Genomic DNA, 24,604 nt, shown 5'->3' on the forward strand with positions numbered 1-24,604 from the left:
AGTTGTAACATACATACCTTCATTTCATGCTATCACATCGGGTATTTTGACTCTGCATTGATCTTATGGTTTTTATATTTATCTGTATTTTATCAAAAAAATGTGTCTGTGTCTGTCCCATTGCATTGCATTGCATTTGCAAGTTAGTATTTTCGTTGTTCCGTGTTCGTAGTTAAAGAATAAAAGTTCCAAACAATACTTATGAGTTTAAATAAAATTTCCTCGTCATGAGTATAATTACAGTTTATGGTGACCCCTGGACGTTTATCTATTCAGTGATTCATCTTTAGATTAGTATTATGATAAGTCGATATTAATTCACTTTATGTTTGTGATTGTGTATTACTCCGATAATGATTGGTTAGGACTAATGTGGTATGGCACTTGTAACTATTCGACGTACTCCGAGCGTGCAAACACCAAAGAAAACGGTGAGTAACCGAAACGGATGTAAAAGTTAGGTCAATAATTTAGCACATAATCTAGCAACAGGAGACGGGATTGGAATAATAACACGAAAAATTTATGGTCGAATTGATACACCAATATCCTTATATGTTAACATTATGTGAATTGGAGTCCTTATGATATCTCATTAAATATATTTATTTTGTCTTAACTTTTTGTATGTCTAGTTCATAATTTATTGTACAAGAAAAACGACGACAGTATAGTAAAGTAAGTATATATTTTTTGACTTGTCCTTGATAATAAGATATTTTTATAATATAAAACTGTAAGAACACACAAATATCTATGCATAAAGATAATATTGTGTTACAATTTTAGTATGAAAATTGTGTACAATACAAATGTAAAGTGAAATATGAATTTTGATCATAAAAAACTATTCATTTTTAATGACAGAATTAAGATAATGTAAATAAATTTAACAGAAAATATTAAGATTAAAATAATATAAAAATAATTTTGAAAGGAAATACTAATGGACACAATCGTGTTAATTTTTTAATTGAAGTCTTATTACTACATGACGTCTTTTATAACTAGATCCTCTTTATTTAAGTGTTATTATTATTCACATAAATAAATCTTCTGTTGTCCTATGTGCAGAACTATATGTATGTAGTTTATGCCTTATGGGATTTTTATGTGATAGACTTAGCTTACCAGTCTAGCATTGTCTTGCCTCAAAAACTATTAAACATGTGAAGTGGATATAATAATAATAATAAAACACTTTATTTTGTACACTAAAATAAAAATATTACATTGCAAAAATTAGATTTTAACAAAATATCTTGAGATACAAAATGTTTAGTTGATATAATCACTATATTTTGTGACAATTTTCTGCAAAATGTTCTTAATCTTACATTCCGTAAGAATCTTTACAATATATTTGATTACTTAAAAATAAAACTAGTCACATTGATCCAACACTTCTAAAGTTTTCCACTTATAATCACATTTAGCAATTATTATTCATTTATATAGATAACTGCTGAGTTTCTGTAATTGGGACTGGGTCGGCAACGTGCTTGTGACGCTTCAGATGTTGCAGGCATCTATAAGCTATGGTAATCGCTTACTATTTGGTGAGCCATACGCTTGTTTGCCGACCTAGTTATACATTAAAAAAAAAACAGTGTAATGTAATGAAAAATAAATAAATAATAAGGTACTGCCTACTATATATTATGTATAAAGTTTTTGTCCATTTACAACTAATAGAGAAACAGACCTCCTCTTTGTACTATTGTAAAGTAAGAATTTTCTATAAAGGTTTTAAACATTACATAATTTATTTATATAATTCTGATTTGTAAAATCCTAAAACATCTGATATCAATTTTTAATGAGTATACTTAACTACTAAAATAAATTTCATTAATTGTACAAGAATTTTATACATACATAATTTCATTAACATTGTATTTGAAGACCAGTGAAAAAAAGTGGTTGAGACATATTTTTGATGATGCGTTTTTGATTGATTGTTATAGCTCTTGATGATTATGACCTCATATGGCATATTAGAATGCAGGAAATAGCTCTAGAGACACCTAAAATAACCAGTTTGACAATAGTGGCAAAGAGGCTCTTTCCCTGCTTTTTTTGGTAACATTTTTAAATAATGAACTTTTTAACACAAAAGAGTAAATGAAATTAAGAATTTAAATGAGAACCCTTCATTCCCTAGACCCTTCATATTCTAATAACGAAATAACACAATTCTCAATATACAAACGTAAGAAAAATTATATTAATTTCACCAATTGTAAATGTTAATCATCTTAATAATGTGTTTGTACTTATGATTGGATTTTTTTTTTTGATACCAAATAAAAGATAAAAACTGAAGTGTTGTAGACCTATGAAATATACAAAAAGAACAACATAAAAAAATTGTAATCTTACTATTTTTTCACTTTTCTTTTTATCATATGCTTCAGCCTGTAATATCCCACGACTGGGCATAGGCCTCTTTCCCCATTATAGGAGAAGGATCAGAGCTTAATCCACCACGCTGCTCCAATGCGGGTTGGCAGATATATTCCCTATTATGAGTAACGATCGCTATCAAGTGTACACAATAACAACCGGGATTGACGGCTTAACGCGCTCTTCAAGGCACGGTAGGGAGACCCACAAGGACTGCACAAACACCCAGACCACTGACTGACAGACACAGACTGTTTTTATCAACATATAGATAAATATACTTTTACTTTTTACTTTAGGAATTTGTAGGAATTCAGTTTAAGATTGCAGTACGGTCATACATGATAAAAATTACTGGTCTACGATATGTGAATCAAATCAGTTATATTTTAATTGTACCTACAGGATGAAGAAGAAAAATCGTCTGATGTTAGTGAAGAGGATGTCGGAAATCGTGCCAGCAAGAGGTAGGTAGAATATTATTTACATTTGGTAAGTCATCAAATTTAATACCTATAAGTTCAAATTAGGCATTATGCTCCCTATGCTATGGTTCCCGATAGTGCCAAGATGCACGACTAAATTCGCCAATGTCACGTAGAATGAAGAAGACACGAAGGAGTACATACTTGTTATGATCTGTGAATATGACCCAATATATGTACATGGCGCGAATTGATACTATACAACTACTTCATTGTCTTTATTTTTGAACCATAATCGTTTCGCAGCAGAAGTTTGGGGCTCCAAAGAACATTGTATAGTCGATCCTTTATTACATATAATTAGTCATAGTTCAAAAAGTAACTGTACCTGTAACTGAAAGCGAGAAGGCCAGGAACTACCTTTTTTCCTTTATATCTTTATTTCTATAGTCAACAAAGCATTTGCATTTCTATTGGTACTGTAATATTACATAAGTGGCGAACTCCCTTTTTATTTCGTGTAACCTGCCTGCTCGTTATCAAGCCATTTTACACACCTCCAAGGAGGCTGTGCTTTTCTCTCATTCATCTATGCTTTAAAATACGCACTTTTATACAAAATACACATAAAACTATGAATTAAACATCATTAGAAGTCATTTTTAAATACTATTATAGTAAAAAGACTCGATTAAAAAAATAGTATGTTAGACGTAACGTTTTGGATCTGCAGATGCCAAAAAACAAAACCCGGAACCACTTGACAAAATGTTGTTTTTTTTATTAAGTCAGGAAACTAATAACTTAGAAGCCTATTGAATATGAAGGCTGAAAAATTCTTTAATTTTTCACAAACTTTTTTTCATTTTTTACCATAATAAATAAGTTTTTGATGATTACAGAATTATTCCATTGATTTATCTCTACAATGATATGCAAACTATTGTGAGTCTATAAATTAAAAAACGTAAGATGATAAAAATAGTTATGGAGAAGAGGTGAACAAAATTTAATCGTAAAGCACTCTAATGCATTATGAGTAGTGCAATATTTGGTTCAAATTAATCGAATAATGTTTAGTGGTGGGATTTAAGGCGGAGGTGGAACAATTCATTAGAGGCGTGCACTTTTGGATTTTCCTTTTTTTTTATAGTTTATATGAATACCTCAACGCTTGAACTCCTTAAGTCGCAAAAGAAATGAAAACTATGTTTTTAATAACGAAAATTAAGTCCGTTTTGGTTAATTTGGTTAAATTTGAATTGATTGAAGAATATCTACATATATCAAATACAATTCGTAGAGACTTTTATATCTACTAAATTCCTACTCATACAGAAGTAATGTAAAAAGCCCATCGTTTTCTATTGGACTCGAATCGTTTTTTATAGACTGCTCCTGTATATAATATTATGCTGTGACCCATAAAACAGAACAGGTTTCACACTGGTGAAATTGCAGAGCATATCTTTCTAGTATAATGTAACACTAATTACCAAACTAAAGTCCTATTTTTATAAGAACTTTTGGGTCCTATTTCTTATAGTATTATTTATTAACAAAAATATAATTATTTAATAACATTTTGTAAAAAAAAAAGAAATCAGGTATACAACTTATTATTGGTACGAAGTAAGTCGATTTTGCAGAGGAAAGCCTCTTTTCTACAGTAAATGCCGAAAAAGCAGTTGCCGAAGAGTTATTAATTCGTTTAACAAATGACTTCCAAAGAAGACATCCAAAAAAGACCGAACAATATAAGCGGGGTCTTTCATAGACCCCTCCTATTTTATAAATTTTGAAGACTCTGTCTGTTTTGAAGTCTCTTAAAAAAACCATTGCATTATCTTGTAAATCGAAAAATACTTAATTTGAAAATGATATATTCAAGTTACGTTGCGATCATAAATATGCTCAAAATGAAATTAAATTCTGTCTAAAATAAAACAGACTGAATTTTTCAAGTGGGTGTAAACGACCAAAGTTTAAACTATATAGTTTAATGAAAAATGATCGAAGAACTTTTATCGCGATAACAAAGGCAATTTTGACAAAGCCTAAAGTAACATTGTTCACTCGTCATTTTATTAAATAATAATTTTCGTAGGCGATAACCAAACTCGTTTAAAAAAAAAAAAATTAAAGCCGTACTATTAAATCATCTAATTGTTAATGAAGCGATCGTGTGGTTTCATAATACAAAGATAAGAAGTTGGGTGATGAGACTATTTAGTCGTAACTCATGGGGCATTGAGCAATGAGGGGAACCCAGCAATAAGGCTACGTACGTGTGAGTCAGTGTCAGCGCGGCCTTTTTCAGATAGCCAGAGAAAGAGGTCTTCGAGTAAAGTGTCGAGAAAGATCGAAATAAATTTAACTGCAAGATTGTAGTGTTAGAAAGAGAAGTATCGTGGTACATATTTCCAGCCAGACATCAAGGTTGCAGGGTGTTTGATGGTTTTTGAAGCTATATATCTTTCGGCGCTTTAGGGAAATATTATGAGAGTAAATTTTTAAGTGCGCGTACACCGTCACAAAAAACTGACACCCCGAGGTTAGCTAGTCAACGAAGAAGAAGTTAGTAACGTAAAGTTAGCTAGCCAATGAAGTATAACTTCTTACGTGCGTACATAAGTCCACACATACACTTTTTTGTTTAGAAATCGCGTTTTCAAAGAAAAATAAAATCTTTTTACCGCCCCTTTGATACTCATTATGATTTCTTTCATCTTTTTTGAACAACTATCATTCCTTTCGGTTTTAAGAACGTTCTAAAAACTTACGAACTTTTCCGTAGGTCTATTCTGTCGGTCTGTTGTCTGTGATTTTTATTACATCCATAAAAATTGATTTTGATGTAGAGAACTTTTAGTCCTATGTTATTTTTACAATAAAATCAAAATGAAATAAAACAAAATGATAATAATTCAGCCGTGTGACATAAACTCGAAGCAAATAGGTTTGAGTTTTATAATATCTATCTTTTTATATATTTTTCATGCTAATGATCGTCATGGATATATTAATCTAAACACAATAATAGAGTTCGCGTGTAGAGCAAATGCAAAGCGTGTTCTTGAACGCCTCGTGTTCCTGTTCTGTGTCGAGTTTCTATATTTACGCGGTAGTTCGCGCTCGGTTCAAAGGGAAGCTGTGACGTTACCCGACGGGTTGGCTCTGCGGGCTACGGCTAACTGCCCGTGCAGTGTGCTAGTGCGTGCTGTATTGTAACTCGGGACGCGCCGGATGATGCACCGAAGTGTGCTCGGCGGTCCGTGTGCCGTTTCAAAAACCGCATCCGTCGGGAAAATTGCGATCACAGACCCGTAGTTTTTGTGTAGTGCCATATTCAGTGATACTTGACATTGTGTTATTTATTTCTTTGTTTCTGACATGGTTGCCTATAGGTAATATTTTTAAATTTACGTTTTACTTGCTATCAAATTAGATCATTTTTATTTTAACATGCATTACTTTTTAAATTATTTTAATTGATACGTAGTATACGTAAAACAGCTAGAGTATTTTTTTTTAACTATTTCAAAATCGATTCTTTCATTTTAAATATTCTTCATTACTTTCTTTGATTCAACAAAATAATTTTAAACGTTAAAAGAACGCTTTAATGTGAAACAATAATATCAGTGTAAGGTATTTATTTTTTGTTGTTTAAATTAACACTATGTACAGAGGATTCACGTTTTAAAATGTAAACAATTTGCAATTAACTGTTAATGTGTGACTAATATACGAGATTTCTACTTAACGATAATATCCTTCCGAGAAAGAGTTCCATTATGTTTTGTTCCTTATCTTAACTACGTCAATTGAGTTATATAGACAAATTCTACAGGTATTTCAAAATATCAGTTACTTGTAATTATATTTTTAGGTTTAAATTTTTAGGTTTTATTTTTGATTAGGATAAGATCCATATGTAAAGTGTTTTTTAATAATCACCAGTGTCTTAAATTATCACAACTCCTTTATATGTAATTGATATCACGCACGCCTATTGAAACAAGTGATTGACACTGATTTACCTATTGCATGTGTTTGACACTCAATGCATTTTAATAATAATTAAACAATATGTATTTAAAAAAATATTTTTGAATATTTTTTTAATATGCATGATAAATATGCGATTTTCTTCATATGGAAAAATAGGAAAATTTCTTTGAAAAACGGTCCGATTTTTTTTTTGTTTTTCAGTTTCGTTTAATTTTCATCACTTAGTTTTGGATATGAAATAATACGTATTTATATTATATACTAGCTATGCCTGCGACTTCATCCGCGTAGAATTTAGCAAAAAATTATTGCTAAGTTCGCAGAGCTACAAAATAAATAAATTTCTAAAATAATAGTAGTCTAAGTTACTCCTTATCACATCAGCTATCTGCCAGTGAAAGTCCCGTCAAAATCGGTCCCACAGACAAAAATTGTAAAAAATGTTATTTTGGTATATGTACCGTGTGTACATCCACATGCATTTAATAAAAAGCGGTTATTTAATATTAGAGACAGACACTCCAATTTTATTTCAAAACTAAAACTATTTTTTTAAGGGATTTATTTGTACTTTAATGATAATTTTTACTATATATATTTAGATGATCAAATATGTTATAAAAATCTATACGAATTACTAATCTAAATGATTTGTACGGAAACAATAATGAATTTGACATTGATGTTTCGCGAAAAGTATTAAATAGATCGAAGTGAAATGATTGAATAGTCCTTTCCAAAGCGTTTAGTGTTTAAAATTTATCAAGAACTTTCTAATTTCTATCAATATATTGAATATCTTGATTTCAGGACTTGAAATCTGGTCTAGATTACTCTACAAGTAATAAATTATTGTCTTTCTACGGCTCAGCGATGAATTATATAAAATAACTTTAGAATGTTACATACTGTTTATTTAAACTTCTAGTTTATTAACCGACTTCAAAAAAAGGAGGAGGTTACTCAATTCGACCGTATGTATTTTTTTTTCGTTTACGTATTTTCGGGGATAACTCCGTCGTTTATGAACCGATTTTGATAATTCTTTTTTTGTTGGAAAGGGGATATCCCTAGCTTAGTACCATGATAAGGAAACTAGGATCTGATGATGGAATCCTAGAGAAATCGAGGGAAACTTTCAAAAATCCGCATAATTTTTTACTGGGTGTACCGATTTTGATAATTTTTAATTTAATCGAAAGCCGATGTTTATCATGTGATCACATGTAAATTTCATCGAGATCTGATTACAACTATTGGAGTAATCTTTGATAATGCGAATTTACTTGACTATGTTTTCTTCTACCTACGTTGTATTACTTGTCGATATAATTGAAGTCGGTTTTTCTTCGTTTGCCTGCAAACACAATTATTTTGAGATTACATTTATTCAGCAAGCATAATGACGATTAAATTTAATAAGTTTAGTTGATGGGTATAATATACGATTCACTTGTAACTATTAGTCATATCGTATACGGTTGTTAGTTGTATTGTTTTGACGTGCTGCGACGTCATGTTGCATGGCGGTGGCGGAGACGCGCACTGCCCTAAATTGGGTAAAGCGTTATGAAGGAGCGGGCTGCAGATGCGGCGATTTAACATACGCGCAACTATAAGCGGGCAACGCGGCTTTGGCAACGCGCCGCCGCTCTATTTTTAACGAACCTTGAGATCAACCGCCCTTGCTTCTGTAATGGAAGTGACAACGTAAATTTGCTGATACTCGATAATAGCACTCAAAATTTCGTTCAAATTGTTTTCAAAAATTCTACTATGGAAAAGGAACCTCCATATGAATATAACTTTAAAATACATCATATTTTAACCAAAAATACATCGGTCATATCAGTCGCTCTCTATTATATATATATATATATACAGGAAAATGTGCTCATTATCCAAACCAAATTAACAGATGTAAATAAACTTTTGCTCTTTAGAACCAAAAATACATGAAAACTATATTTTATTTTAAAATTAGTAACATCAAAATCAGTCAAACCCACGACTCAAGGGCCAGTCAGCGCGTCTCCTCGACCAGTGCCGAGCGAACTCCGTCTCGTGCCTGCGCTACACTCTGGTGAAAGGAAGGTAAATGCCGCGCCAAGACAGATTGCCGCAACTTTACTAAAAATGGCGTCATTCATACATTTCGCGGTTGCATTATTTTAAAAAAGTGATTACAGTCGAACGACACGGCCGAAGGACAACTCGTTGCAACTAGTAACAATAAGTAGTCTTAATTATAATAAGACAATTAATGAGGTCGATCGACGTGTTCTCGGCAGCATGCGTATATGTTTTTTTTAGAAAATTTTATTTTAGTTCGGTGTAATTAAGGTGACAATACCCCGAGACCATTTTTTACGTTAGAACAGCTCAACACTCGTAATACAGGTTTTGTCTAGTTCAGGATAGAGCTCTTTAAATACACCATGTGGCCAGGTATTGTTAAATGACAACGGCTGATTCTTCATTTTTAGCTTCATTGTGAATGTACATACTTGTACACTCAATGTTAATTTAAAATATTTAGAACCTTTAAATTTGACTGTCAAATCCTGGGATTAACGAGATCAAACAAACTCTTCAGCTCAACAATACTTCCATAGATATAACTCATTTTAAAAATATTTCTTGTTAGTATTTGGTTCATTGATGCCACACGGCCGGTTATTTCAGTCTGGGTCCTATTATGATATTAGTGACATTTTATTTATTTATTTATGCACTATTAAATTATTATTAAATTGTAAATAAAAATTTGGAAACATATATTATTCTAAGTACAATTGGTTATCGATAGCTAAGCAATGATTTTACGAAAATGTTTTTCTATAAAAAGCCAATATTGTTGAAAATGTTATCTATACTCATCGTGATAAAATCATGACAGGCATGATATCACGGTGAAATATTCCGGTTCTTTATGTACTTAGAAATCGTAATTTTTAAAAGTATGAAAAACGAAATTGATATTTGTCCAAATTCTAACGATGGGTAATGGAGTACACATGTAAAAATCTATAAATGAGGGTGTTGGTGCAAGTAGCTAAACAAAAAAAAAAGAGCTCGCAAATGTAATATCATTACAGCCTATACAGTCCACTGCTGGACATAGGCCTCCACAAGTTTACGCCAAAAATAACGTGAACTCATGTGTTTTGCCCATAGTCACCACGCTGGGCAGGCGGGTTGGTGACCGCAGTACTGGCTTTGTCGCACCGAAGACGCTGCTGCCCGTCTTCGGCCTGTGTATTTCAAAGCCAGCAGTTGGATGGTTATCCCGCCATCGGTCGGTTTTTTAAGTTCCAAGGTGGTTATGGAACCTTGTTATCCCTTAGTCGCCTCTTACGACACCCACGGGAAGAGAGGGGGTGGCTAAATTCTTTAGTGCCGTAGCCACACAGCACAAATTAATAATTATTTATACTGATGACATAAAAAAAATCCCATTTTTTATATATTAATCATAAATTGTGTTTTTCAATCAAGTAATATAACAGTTATTGAAATTGTCTATTTACTTTCAGACGTAGTTTTTAAAAAGGAAAAATATTGTTTGTCACATTTTAACTTTTAAAGAGTCCCTTAAGTTTATGTTAGATTATGATAGGGTATACTTTGCCGATATCGATAAGGGATATATTTATAAAGCCCAGTCCCTTCAGAAAGCATTCAAATGACTTTAATGTACATACTGTAGTTTTTGGAAAAGGTTTTTATAACCTATGAAAATTTCTTAAAGTACAATATTTTGTTATAGTCTCAATGAATGCTACTTCGCAAATAAAGGTGCCGCGTTGGTGTTGGGCAGCGCGGAGCAAGGGTGCGCCGACCAGCGGCGGTCACCTGTGCGAGCGCATCCTCAGCCGGACATTCATCATCACTTACAGTCCATGTTTTATTTGGTGCGCCCGGAGGAGACGCTCAAAATGGTAAAGTACCATTTCAGCTTGTTCTTTTTATTGTTGTCTAGCTGAATTGACAGATGTTGTAGTCACGTGGAAACTGGCAAACACAAAAAAATTAAATAATTGTTAAATTTTGAAATTTTTTCTTCAACTTTTTGCGCAGTTTTCTTAATTTCTCACTACGTTTTGTAGAAACAAAGTATTTATTATATTTATATATTTTTATTATTACAATAGTAAAAAATCAAATGAAATCAATAAAAACGTTCACATGTGTGTTCAAGGAAAATATAAGAGCCAGGATTAATAAACTCTTTAAATTATAATTTAATGCTTTTTATTTATTTCAATAGGCGGTGAAATTGGAGAGCGCTCACCCGGGTCGAACGCGGTACTTGGTAGTGGTGTGTCGCGGTGACGAAGCAGCGTTGCTAGGGATAGACTGCAATGAGCGAACAACGGTCGGGCTTGTGCTGCGAGTCCTGGCAGACACTTCCATTAAACTAGACGGAGATGGGTAAATAAATACTTCGTGAAATTAGAAATGTGTTTATGACATTTCTTGACAGTCTTAGTAATCTCAAGATACATAACAATTGTTTAAGTATTATATTTTATCATGAATGAGATTTAAATAAACTAATTCTTATTTAGAAAGGCGTTATTTCTTATTTTTTTTTTATTTCTTAGGCTTCTTAGTTTTGAAACATTAACTGTGACATACGTATCGTTTGGAACAATAACTAATTAAGAATTTATTGTTCACAGAGGCTTTAGCGTTTGCGTTTGCAATCAACAACATATATTCAAACCGGTGTCTGTCCAAGCCATGTGGTATGTATTTTCTGATAAAATTTTCTGTGAAATTTTGTGTTTTAACATACAATGTGGTGTGAATATATTACTATTGAATTACGTTTTGAAGCGTATTTTATAAAAAAAACACGTTGTTGAAAATGAAACTTCCTTTAGTCTATTTTTTTTTTTTTTTAATTTGCAAGCTGAAGATATTTTATTTTAAACTGTCAAACTTAAATCTTATTAAATTCTCGAATTATGATGAAATAATCTATTGACAGCATGATGTTTGTGTATATGTGCGAGTGCGTGCGTAAGTAAAAACGGGTTGAAGTTTCTACTAAAATTTTCCATTTACAATTTCTTTCATGTCTCCACTTCTTATACACAAAAAGGGTATATCTTCTCAAAAATATTTTCTGTAACTTCTCTAAATCACAAATTTACGAACACACCAAAGATATCCAAACCTTTACAGTTCCGCATCCTATCATAAAAGTCTAAATGATGAATTTTGTAATGGGTAACGAGTTACAGATAGTCTAAGATCCAGCATAAGGAATACAGTCGACTCTCGTCAATTCGAAACTCAGGGGACTCGAAAAATATTACGAACTAGCTGACCCGGCGAACTTCGTATCGCCTAACAGTCGATTCTTTAATTTTATTATTTTTTTTTTTTATAATTTTTCTCTCCGTAAGAACCATCCTCGTACTTCAAGGAATATTTTAAAAAAAGAATTAGCGAAATCGGTCTAACCGTTCTTGAGTTTTGCGCTTAGCAACACATTCAGCGACTCATTTTTATATTATAGATTATCGCGTGTTCGAAATATAAAATGATTCGAAATTTTTGAGAGAGAAGAAATAAAAGTTCGCCGGTCGGTGGCTGCAGGTCGGCGCTGCAGACGCTGCACCGCGCCAGCGCGCGCGCCCGCTCGCTGAACCACTTCGCGGGCGGCGCGTCGCACGCCTGGTGCGCGCACTACGAGCGCCGCGTCGACTCCGACCGCTCCTGCCTCAACGAGTGGCACGCCATGGACTGCATCGAGTCGCGCCGCCCGCCCTCGCCCGACTCGCTCCGACTCAAGTATGACGCCGCGTCTAAGGCTACTCTCTTATCCTATCTCTTTGACTTGCCTTAAGCGAGTGCAATTAAGAAGTTTGTCTAATAGTCACATATTGTGAAATCTTCGAAATTAAAACTCGCCTGCCAAATGCCATACACGATTCGATCACGATTCAGCCAGTAACAACCCCTGCTGGGCATACACCTCTTTCTCCGTGTAAAAGAAGGATCGGCGCTTCCACCACAATGATTCATGCGGGTTGGCGGATGTATTTTCTACTGTAAGTAATGATCGCTATAAGGTTGTATATGATCACGACTCGGACCGACAGCTTAACGTGTTCTCCGTGGCACGGTGGGGGAGACCCACAAGGACAGACATTCGAAACGGGAAGAAATATTTGTACAAATACAAATATCCATCCCGAGCTTCGATATTCATCCCGGGTTCGATTCCCGAACCGGCAAACCATCGATGTTTGTGTGCGTTTATGTCATACGCACCAGTACACCAGAGCGGTTGTTCTTCGTATTCTCAACATTACATACTTTATGCTCTGTCCTGAAAATACCCGAAGTTGTTCGTAAAAGATGAGTACAAAGTAAAGTAAGACTCATTTGTCGATAACTAAGTACTCCAACTTCTCTACTAATTAGGAAGAACTAAGTACACCATATTTTCCACAAAAACTCTTGGTGGACGTGACAGTAGTCCGTCATCACCAAAAGGTTAAGAACCTGAATATCTAAAGCAAGAGTCACTCACGGGAATGGTTAAGGTGCTAGTAGTAGAAAGAACTTGTGGAAGTTGCAGAAATTTCGGAAATTTGGCTAATAATTAATCTTAAGAAATACTCAAACTCAACGAAAAACATAAAATTTTACTATGTATATCTTGCAAACCTCACGCTTCAGCCTGTAATATCCCACTACTGGGCATAGGCCTCTTTCCCCATGTAGGAGAAGGATCAGAGCTTAATCCACCACGCTGCTCCAATGCGGGTTGGCGGATATATTCCCTGCTATGAGTAACGATCGCTATCAGGTGTACATGATAACAACCGGGACCGACGGCTTAACGTGCTCTCCGAGGCACGGTGGGGAGACCCACAAGGACTGCATACCGGAATCGGAATAAAAAAGAGATGAAACTAAACACTACAAACAAACTCTAGGTGTACTCTGTAGGTACAAAGACGATAGATATTTGAAAAATAAATACGAAAAAATTTTTATAAAATTTTAAACACGGATGTTACGAAATAGCGTTAGTATCTTCAATAATAATCGGTAACATTACCATTAGCTTAAATTTGAATGAAAATCTTTATTTTAATTTGAACGCCTATGAAGTCGTACCTAGACCTCATTTCTTGACCTCGAATAGAATCGGATGTTAGCAAATACGCTAATTAAACGTATTAGCTTCGTGCAAAATTCAAAGCAAAGTGAAATAATAATTATTGTTATTTACTCCGTCGGAGATTATTTTTATTTAATTTTTTGTGCGATAAAGTAAATAATTATTATCTAAATCATATAAAGTAATAAAATTATAGTAATAGAAAAAGAAAATGTTTAGTTTTTTATATCATAAATTCTTAGTTTATATTTTTTTTATATAACGAATATTTAGCTATAGGTATCGAATATATAAGTTACCTCTTAATATAATGTATCGTTTGAATTTTATTCTGGTAATATATAACCTTAGAGAAATGAAATTAAAACCTGTCTGCCTATAAAATATGTGTTTTGTTGTTACTGGCTAGATATAGGCGATAAGATCGCTTGACACTCTCGCTTGTCGGTCTGGTGTCGCGTTGCAGAGTTTTCAATTGTCATACACGTACACTTGTGATATGTCCAAGAGTTTATTTTAAAATCATCAATCATCACTTACTTGAATAGCTAAAATTGAGTTATATATACGAGATGTCAAAATTTTTGTAACTTCTATGTCTGTTTGTAGCTCTGTCTCGCTAAAAGTACGGAATGGATTTGTATGAACTTGGAAAATCTATGTTTTAAGCTAAGAAATTACATACTTTTTATCCAGAAATTCAGGACAGTTCTTTAGGGAAGGAGACATTACTATTTTCAAAAATGTTTCGATTGAAAAAATATATATATTTATTCTGTGACCCGTTGTCCTTATGCTAAAATTACAAATTTTAAACTTTATTTACTTATAAGTTCATCTTATAAAAAATATTCTATTTTTTTGGAATAGTCTTAAATAGTAAACAAATATGGTGTACTTCCGACCACAGACAATAGAGTAATATTGTAAGTATAGTAAAGTGACACAAAGAGCAAATGAATGAACAATATTAATAAGCCATAGACGAAAGTAAAATTCATTTTATGTTCAAATATTTAACGCTAACATATTACTAAAATTATTACAAAACTTAATAATATATTGAATATTTTTGCTGAGAATTAGTAGAGGTACAGAATAATGAAAAAAAATAAGTATTAATCGAGCATCCAGCATAAAATACAAAAAATTTATATTTCGTTTATGTGAAATGGTCGGTAAAAAAGACGTCAAAAATAAAATTTTACAACAAAAAAGGGCCGCCCGTAGCTAGAAAAAAAAGTAGACCCTATTAATATTATTGTCACATTATTTGTATTTACTATGAATAATAATCCTTGCGCCGGCGGCCCCCTTTTTCTAACATCTAAAAAAAGGATTAATAACATTGTACTCCATGAAGCTCTCATTGGGTAATCCTAAGTCTCATCCTAAAGTCTCAAATTTTTTTTCTGTGAAATACAGTGAACTTTTAAGCCATTGTTATGTGGTATACTTTAATATTACATGGGATAGCGTTAACAATGTTCAGGATGAAATTGATATTCAGAAATATTCATAACTAGCTGACCCGGCGAACTTCGTATCGCCTAACACAAACTTTATCGTATGGTATTAAAGTTCAAATTGACTTTTAAGTATTATCACAAATCTTTTGTATGGGAGTATAGAAAAGTGTTGTTTTTAGACTGTTTCAGGAAATTTAAAAATTTTTTTTTTAGAATTTTTCTCTCCGTAAGAACCATCCTCGTACTTCAAGGAATATTTTAAAAAAAGAATTAGCGAAATCGTTCCAACCGTTCTCGAGTTTTGCGCTTAGCAACACATTCAGCGACTCATTTTTATATTATAGATATAAAATAAAACCTTTACAATGAACACTTTACCATAAAGATTGACTTTTGGAATATTTTGTAAGCATTTTTTTTGCGCTCAACATAAAAAAAAGAAAAAAACGAATAACAAATCGCGTTATGGTAACATTATTTAACGAATTATAATTCGTGAAAATTTAAAATATAGTTAAAGAACATGGCCTATTTTATCGCTCATGCTGTTCATTCACTTATACTGAATGAGTATTCACCTCTAAAAATATTATGACCACACCCCTATTTGCCTTTAAAATAAAAATAGGTAAAAAAACTTTTTAAGTTAAACGGTTTTATGTTAAACATACATTGCAATGTTTAAGATAAATGTACTAAAAACCAAAAAATAATAAAATAGATACAGTCGTGGGAATTATAAACATATGCATAGACTAGACTAAAATAAAACCGTGGGGCACGTCAATTGTCTACAATCGTTGATTAAAATGTTTGTTTTGTAATGTTACACTATAATTAGGCAGTTGTTCAACCGACAACGATGGACGTGTGATAAGTAGGGCTAGAATGTGGAAACAAGCTAGCAAGCTCGATTATAAGCGAGTTTTAGGGTTTCATAGTGGTGAGCGAGTAGTACTTTTATCATATGTTTTGTCGATTAAAGACAAACTACGAGCAGTGAAACGATTCCTCGCCAGCCAGCAGTGTGAATGTCCAACGATAAACTAGTTGAAACATCTCTTTTATTTACATGGAGTGTATAACTATTGGAATTTCCATGAGCAAGAAAATAGTAAGTAATTTCCTCACCGTCTGCGGGCCAACTGCCTATTTTAACGACGAATTAAACGATTCTTCTATCGCACATTAAGTCGATAATTTGTAGACAATTGACGTGCCCCACGGTTTTATTTTAGTCTAGTCTATGCATATGTTTATAATTCCCACGACTGTATCTATTTTATTATTTTTTGGTTTTTAGTACATTTATCTTAAACATTGCAATGTATGTTTAACATAAAACCGTTTAACTTAAAAAGTTTTTTTACCTATTTTTATTTTCTAGTTTTTAGTTTTTATTTCGCATTCTGTTTAATTCATTTAGTGCTTCATTATTGCAAGACCCATCTTAAATATTGAGGTTGTATAGTGCACTGTATTCTTCTTGTCAAGCCCTTTTATTTGATACCCATATTGGTGGGATTGATAAAAAATTGTTATCAGACATTTGGTAGCGGCGGCCAGCTTAGATTTCAATTTTGCATAGTAAATTGTATTCTACTTGTTGAGACCTTTCATTTGATACCCATGTTGATGGGATTGATAAAACCTAAGTTATCCGCCATTTTGTAGAGGCCGCCATCTTGGATTTTAATTTTATATAGTACATTGATTATACTGGTTGAGCACTTTCATTTGATACCCATATTGATGGGATCGATAAAACCTACGTTATCCGCCATTTTGTAGCGGCCGCCATCTTGGATTTTAATTTTATATAGTACATTGATTATACTGGTTGAGCACTTTCATTTGATACCCATATTGATGGGATCGATAAAACCTACGTTATCCGCCATTTTGTAGCGGCCGCCATCTTGTATTTCAATTTTTTATAGTATATTGTATTCTGCTTGTTGAGCCCTTTCATTTGATACCCATATTGATGGGATTGATAAAACCTACGTTATCCGCCATTTTGTAGCGGCCGCCATCTTGGATTTCAATTTTTTATAGTATATTGTATTCTGCTTGTTGAGCCCTTTCATTTGATACCCATATTGATGGGATTAATAAAACATAAATTATCCGCCATTTTGTAGCGGCGGCCATCTTGAATTTATAATGATAATGATTAAACATAATTGTATTGTCACCAAAATCCAAAGTGTATACAAAATTTCAGATTAATCGGTTGACAGGAAGAGGGTGAAATTTGAATTACTAAATTTGACCCAAGAATAATAAAAAATAAAACAAACGGGGTGAGCTAAATAAAACCGTTTAAAAAAGAAATTGAAATGTAATATTCAAAAATATTAGTTATCTGTAACTCTCGGAATTTGTATTTTAGTAGTTTTTATGTGTTTAAAATGATAAATTGATATTTGTTTTTCTTAAAATAAATAGTAAATGGAGTTTTACAAACGAACGTAAGCTAATGTGTTGTGAAAGTGAGTGATAAATACGGAAAAAACGTGAATTACGATTGACAGGGGTTTGTTTACCAAATAAGACTCTTCCAAAAAAACGGAATATAAATATTAGTAGGTCAAAGCATATTTTGTTCAAATTATATTTTGTTAAAAAGAAATATTAGCTGTGTGGTTACAGCAGTAAAGACTATACCCCCGATCTTCCCGTGGGTGTCATAAGAGGCGACTAAGGGTTTAACATAGTTCCACTACCACCTTGGAACTTAAAAAGCAGACCGATGGCGTAATAACCGGGTCTTCGGTGCGTCAAAGCCAGCCTTGCGGTCATCAACCCGCCTACCTAGCGTAGTGACTATGGGCAACACATAAGTTCACGAAACTTTTGGCGCGAACTTGTGGAGGCCTATGCCATGTCTAGTAGTAGACTGCGATAGGCTGAAGTGATGATGATGATGATGGAAAAAGAAGTTTAATTTCTAAATATATATCAAACATCATTGTGATATAAACTTTTCTATTCACGAAATCGGCTAATTGTCTACTAATTGGAAGCACCGTTCTAGTTAATGAAGTAATAAACGTGTAAATTGGTATGAGTATACTCTTAATGAGAACATATACAGTCTGACTCTAGTCCTTCTTGTTATATAGCTGTTGTACTGAAACAATATTATTTGTTTTGAAATCGTGTTATATGAGATAAAATTATAAAGAAACATTAGTCCTTATCAATAGGTCTGTGTGGCTACGGTACTAAAGAATATAGCCACCCCCTCTCTTCCCGTGGGTGTCGTAAGAGGCGATTAAGGGATAACACAGTTCCGCTACCACCTTGGAACTTAAAAAGCCGACCGGTGGCGGGATAACCATCCAACTGCTGGCTTTGAAATACACAGGCCGAAGACGGGCAGCAGCGTCTTCGGTGCGACAAAGTCAGTACTGCGGTCACCAACCCGCCTGCCCAGCGTGGTGACTATGGGCAAAACACATGAGTTCACGTTATTTTTAGCGTTAACTTGTGGAGGCCTATGTCCAGCAGTGGACTGTATAGGCTGTAATGATATCAATAGGTCTAGATAATCTTTTGTTCAAATGTGTGTTGTCTAACAGTCAACAAAAAAAAAAAACAGTCAACATAAATTAGGGTATATTTGAGGCACAGATGGAATTTTTATTAAGACTATTTGGCGACAACAATAGGTCCAATAATTAAGGTTGATGGCAGAATTTTAAGATGATTAATTCTGCTTTATTTAGGTGTATATCAAAATTTACATTCCTATAATCCGAATATTTGTGTTTAGTATCTTCTGAAAGAGGATGTTGCCTGTATCAATAATAATAATCAAAAATAATTAATAATAAAACGTTTCATTAAATAATGCTATTAAGTATTTCTGTCTAATATGTATGTAATTTCTTTTGTGTTGGACTCGCAGTAATACTATGTTATAAATAACAAATATAATATAGTTAAATTTCTCATGTAATTGAATTTATTGTAATTCTTTATGAGAATAACGTTTCTATGACCATAATATGTATGTAATAAAATAGTTATTATTTTAACAGGCCACGCGAAAGAGACGAAACAGAACGCGTGATCAGGTGTACGCTAAAAGAAATAATGATGAGCGTAGACCTTGATGAAGTGACGAGCAAAGCTATCCGCGGCCGCCTCGAAGACGAGCTCGACATGGATCTAGCCGAATTCAAGCCATTCATTGACCAAGAAATGCTTACTATATTAGGTCAAATGGATGCGCCCACAGAAATATTTGACCATGTATATCTTGGATCGGAGTGGAACGCAAGTAACTTAGAGGAACTGCAAAGAAACGGGTATGTGTTCATAACTTGTCTGTTAAAATTGACTACTCAATGTTCGGTTGCAAATGTGCAAAGCAAAAAATATATACATATTTTTTTTATTTCCAGGGTGAGGCATATACTCAATGTGACTCGAGAAATCGATAACTTTTTTCCTGGCATGTTTGATTATCTAAATATAAGAGTTTATGATGACGAAAAGACTGATCTACTTAAACATTGGGATAATACTTTTAAGTACATAAACAAAGCGAGAAACGAGGGCTCCAAGGTCCTCGTTCATTGTAAAATGGGAATCAGTAGGTCCGCTTCCGTCGTTATCGCTTACGCAATGAAAGCGTTCAATTGGAATTTCGACAAGGCTCTCAAACACGTAAAAACGAAAAGAAGCTGTATCAAACCCAACACGAACTTTCTTAATCAACTCGAGACATATCAAGGTATACTCGATGCTATGAAAAATAAAGAAAAGTTACAAAGGTCAAAGTCAGAGACTAATCTCAAAACGCCGAAGTCGGCGTCGAAAATGGAAAGTAAAATAATGGATCCGACGCCCCTGGCGCTGGCGCTGACGGGCTCGTACAGTGGCCGGCCGCGCTCCTGGTCGCCCGACACCAAGCTGGCGAGCGAGCTGCTGCCGCCCACCTCCGTGTCGCTGGAGAACCTGGCCTCCGAGACGCGCCACATGCTCATGCCCTGCGCCAGCGGCAGCTACAGCGTGTCGCCCAACCAGATCATTCGCCTCAAGGAGGAGGGCGCGCTCTCCGTCAAGCACATCGTTAATGAAATCGAGAGTGCGGCGTCCGGGGAGCGACGAGAGCACTTTAGGCGATATCAGAGATTAAATTTTGGAAACTCCTGCGATATCACCTGCAGTAGAACGTCGGAAATTGCCATCAGTGCGACGACCGACACGTATGGGAAAGAGTCTCTCGAGTCGCTTCAGCGAAATTCAGTTCAAAAATTTCCTCAGAACGATTTAGAAGTGGACAAAAATCACACGTGGGACCCCGGGGAGTCGCCGTGGCTCCGGGGCGAAGACGTCAGAAACGCCGTGGACGGTGATAATATAGTTAAAAGTGATAGTGGTATAGTGGACGTTAAAATAAAAGCGAGTGACGCTATGTACAATTCGTTAGAACGTAATATAGAGTCCGAGGAGAGAAAGGGCATCGACGACGAGGCGCCGCCGCCGAGCAGGCAGAGCTCGTGGAGCTCGTTCGACAGCGCCGTGGTGGCCGACCTGTCGCGCCAGCCCTCGTGGGGCTCCTACGACACGCGCGCCGCGCCCGCCGACCTCGCCGTCATCCGCGAGCGCCCCGCCGCCCACCTCGCCGCCAACGAGCGCAAGTTCAACGAGACCATGCTGGAGCTGGCCGCGGCCGCGCGCGACCGCGGCGCCTGCACGTGGGGCGGCCGCCTGTCCGCCTCCGCGCCCGCCGACACTTGGCTGCGCGCCGGGCCGCGCCGCCGCCGCCTGGCCGCCGCCTCGCACGGCGACCTGCCGCGCGCCGCGCCCGCGCCGCCGCCCCCGCCCGTCGGCCTCGTGAGCAATCTCAAGAAGGAGTTCGAGGCCCGTTCCGAGCCCGAGCCACTGCGCCGGTCCTCGTCGCGCGCGCGCCCCTCCGCCTCTCCCCCCGCGCAGGCGGCTCAGCCCGCCGAGGATCTGTCCGTGCGGGTGCTCGTGGATCGCTACGACCAGCCGGGTCGCACGCGATCCGAGTCAGGCGGTGAAGCCGGCCGGGTCAAGGTTTCCCACGAGTCCGTTTCGAAGAAATGCAAACTGACATCAGATGGCGAGACGCGGACGCGCTCACGCACTTCGCAGTGCGCGGGGGGCGGGGCGGGTGGCTTAGCCGGGGCGGGCGGGGTGTCAGGGGCGGGTGCCAGCGAGCGGCCGCCGGTCGCGCCCACGGTGGTGGCGCTCGCGCCCCTGGATTACTCTAACGTGGTAGTTTCAACTGTGATGTCGAAAGCTCAAAATAAAAAACAATTGCAGCATGGGAAGACCCATCCCTTGACGAGGCTCAATTTGAACCGGTCGAATAATAGATGTTCGAATCCTGTGTATAATACTATGTAGTAGTTATTATGTTTTATTTATTATGAATTCTTGCCAAACTGGATATTTTATCTTTCTAGAGTTTTATATACTATTTACAAAATGAGATCACAGTGTATTTGTCTATCACGTAAAATTGTATTAAACGGCTGTTTGTGAGTAGAGAATGTTAAAAAGAAAATAAATTCGATACAACGGATATACAACTTTTAAATATCTTTTTATTGTGTTCTTTTTGTATGTTACTTTAATTTAAACACAAAATGTACTAATTCAACCAAAATCTACTGTTTGCAGCCTCTTTCCAGTTACAAAAGCAATGCGCGGCGTGTTTTGTATTTCACTTATTTTTTTATAAGTATCTGGTATTTTACTTGGTTTTCGTCGTATAGTTCCAAAGTCAAAGCAATATATGCTGCCTGGATTATTGCGAATTGAGCATTCTGTCTATAAAAATAATATATATTAAATAACACAAATTATTTATAAAATTCTTAGCACAAGAGTAGTGTTACGGTTAAAAGCACAGAACTAAACCTTTATTTGATGTAAATTTCGTCGTTACAGATTTTGATAAATTTAAATTTTAGTTTCGAACAGTAATTTTCATTACAGCTTAGAAAACATTTTCGTGCATGAGATTTGCCATAATAATGATAAAGTAATCTAGAAGACCACACTAATGAAATTCTACATAAACATTTAGCTCCGATCCTTCTCCAAAACATGATGTTACTAGCTGTATCAATTAATTAGCTTAAGCTCAGAGGAGAGGCTTAACATGTGACAGACAGACGGACGGAAGGACAGAGCGAAGTTTTAGCAATAGGATTTCCTTTTTACCCTTTGGGTGCAGAACCCTAAAAACCATCAAGTTGTTCTTAAAATGCCCACCGTTAAAAATATGTTTTGATTAAACAATTTATGCTAAGATTTAAAACAAGTAGTTGGAACACTTACGATTTTCATGTTAATATCTACGACTCGTAATATATTGGGTTCATAACCACCGCATACAATTAAATTACTTTGTGGTACAAATTTGCCACAGTACAATTTAGACGGGTAATTATCCGGTACAATAGTTTCAATAAGTTTGCAAGATCCATAGTCCCAAATTTGAATATTATCTTTTTCTTGCCAAGAACAAGTCAAAATCTATAAACAATATGTAACGTTAGAGGATTTCCACTATCATAATATTCTAAAATAGTTTTTATAGATGTAGAGGTATTTACTCTTAAAAATGTATTCCATCTGTACTAAAAATATAAAACTGAAAAGAAACAAAATTTTGCGTTTGACCGTGTTAATTTTATCTACTGGGCTGATTTTAAAATTTATTTCGTCCGTAAGATATCCAGAAAAGGTATTATGATTCCTATAATGGTCCGGGAGCCAGTGACAGATTTACATGACCAATTTCCTCCCAATCGAAACTTCGTAAAATGCATTAGGGAATTATGAATACTCGGGACCGTCAGCTGTGACTCCGTGGGTGGGACTGGCAGTGGCAGCCTCCCACGCATGGAGAAAAAAAGTTTTTTAGCAATTTCCTTCCACTTTAAAATTTGTCGGATTATAGTTTACCTAATATGTTTATAATATGTAATAGTTGAAGGGAAGGTTGTGGGTATGCCGACCGTGCGCACAACAGTTGATCCGCCCGTGGGTACAATTGATTTCTTGTCAACATACCTGTTTTCCGGGTTTGTCAAAGTCCAGCCCTTCCCCGCACATATGAACGCCGTTAAAAAAACGCGTTGCGTAGGGTTGCCTGTCATCCCAACAGATTACAGTGTCATCCCAACCACCTGAGATTAATTCGTGGTGTGATTTAGGATTAAAAACGCAAGCAAATATTCGTGAGATATGTCCGTCAACGATGTTTTTTCGTTGGCTAAAATTGTATGTTACAAAATTATTTATACACTATGTTAAATCAAACTCTACAAGTTTTAGTTCGTAGTTTTGATGAACTTGAACAATTACCTAGAATAAAAAGATCTTTCTTGTGTTTGTGCTTCTTCATCATACATATTAAGCTTAGCATCATCACCAAAAGTAATAAATTTCGTATAACGAGGATGGTAACATAGACCTAAAGTTTGTCGTTTCTCTCTTATTGTATACAAACATTGTTCGTACTTATATTTCCAACATTTTATACACCCATTGACGTCTAAAAAAATAGTTATGTTTATGTTTTAATGAAATCTTTTAAATATTTATTTGCAAGCATACATACACGACGATAGAAGCATATTCGTAATAGGATGTGCTTTGCTAACTGGTCTATGTTTAATGGCAGTTACAGAACCGGGGTATACACGACACTCGTCATCTATTAAAGAATGGGTACAATTTCCGGTGTTACAATCAAACAGTCTTATTGTTCCATCGATAAAACCAGCTGCTACTTCTTTTACGTCTTCAGTATACTTACAACACATAATATCCTTGTTAGTGTCACTGAAATCATTGTTACTATTTGAGGCAAAAATAAATAAATAGAAAATAAGACAATTATATAAAATTTGTAGCATGATACAATACATTATTGAAAGTACGTTAACTTCGCCTTGATATATCTGATTTTGTTCATTGTGAAAAGGGCGATGTTCAGTGTGCGGGGTGCTGGTGTGGACTGTTACAATTTCTTTCGGAGAATTTAAATTTTTAACATATGTATTGCAAATAGCAAAGCTCTTACGTGCTGTTTTTATACTGGATGGTGCCATTGGGCCAGCCCTTGCTTTTCTTTGAGGATCCAT

The 24,604-nt window shown here is 35.2% G+C and overlaps 2 protein-coding genes and 1 long non-coding RNA gene across 3 annotated transcripts; 1 reads left to right on the forward strand and 2 right to left on the reverse strand.

The window, feature by feature from the left end:
- On the forward strand, positions 1–22,044 carry LOC123653526 (protein phosphatase Slingshot). The gene is given in 9 exon segments (XM_045589515.1): positions 1–431; positions 2,812–2,873; positions 10,615–10,786; positions 11,116–11,279; positions 11,531–11,596; positions 12,456–12,650; positions 19,511–19,780; positions 19,877–21,752; positions 21,754–22,044. Coding segments are annotated over 9 exon segments (2,895 nt in total). The 5' UTR covers positions 1–377; the 3' UTR covers positions 21,790–22,044.
- Positions 8,215–8,945, reverse strand: LOC123653527. The gene is made up of 2 exons (XR_006743118.1): positions 8,855–8,945; positions 8,215–8,536 (listed from the first exon to the last, which is right to left on the reverse strand). It is a non-coding gene; the product is annotated as an uncharacterized LOC123653527 (long non-coding RNA).
- LOC123653805 lies at positions 22,032–24,604 on the reverse strand. The gene is given in 5 exon segments (XM_045589786.1): positions 22,032–22,277; positions 22,791–22,988; positions 23,529–23,730; positions 23,823–24,302; positions 24,387–24,604. Coding segments are annotated over 5 exon segments (1,272 nt in total). The 3' UTR covers positions 22,032–22,103.

The sequence above is a fragment of the Melitaea cinxia genome, chromosome 5 (genome assembly GCF_905220565.1).
Source record: "Melitaea cinxia chromosome 5, ilMelCinx1.1, whole genome shotgun sequence".
Classification (NCBI taxonomy): domain Eukaryota; kingdom Metazoa; phylum Arthropoda; class Insecta; order Lepidoptera; family Nymphalidae; genus Melitaea; species Melitaea cinxia.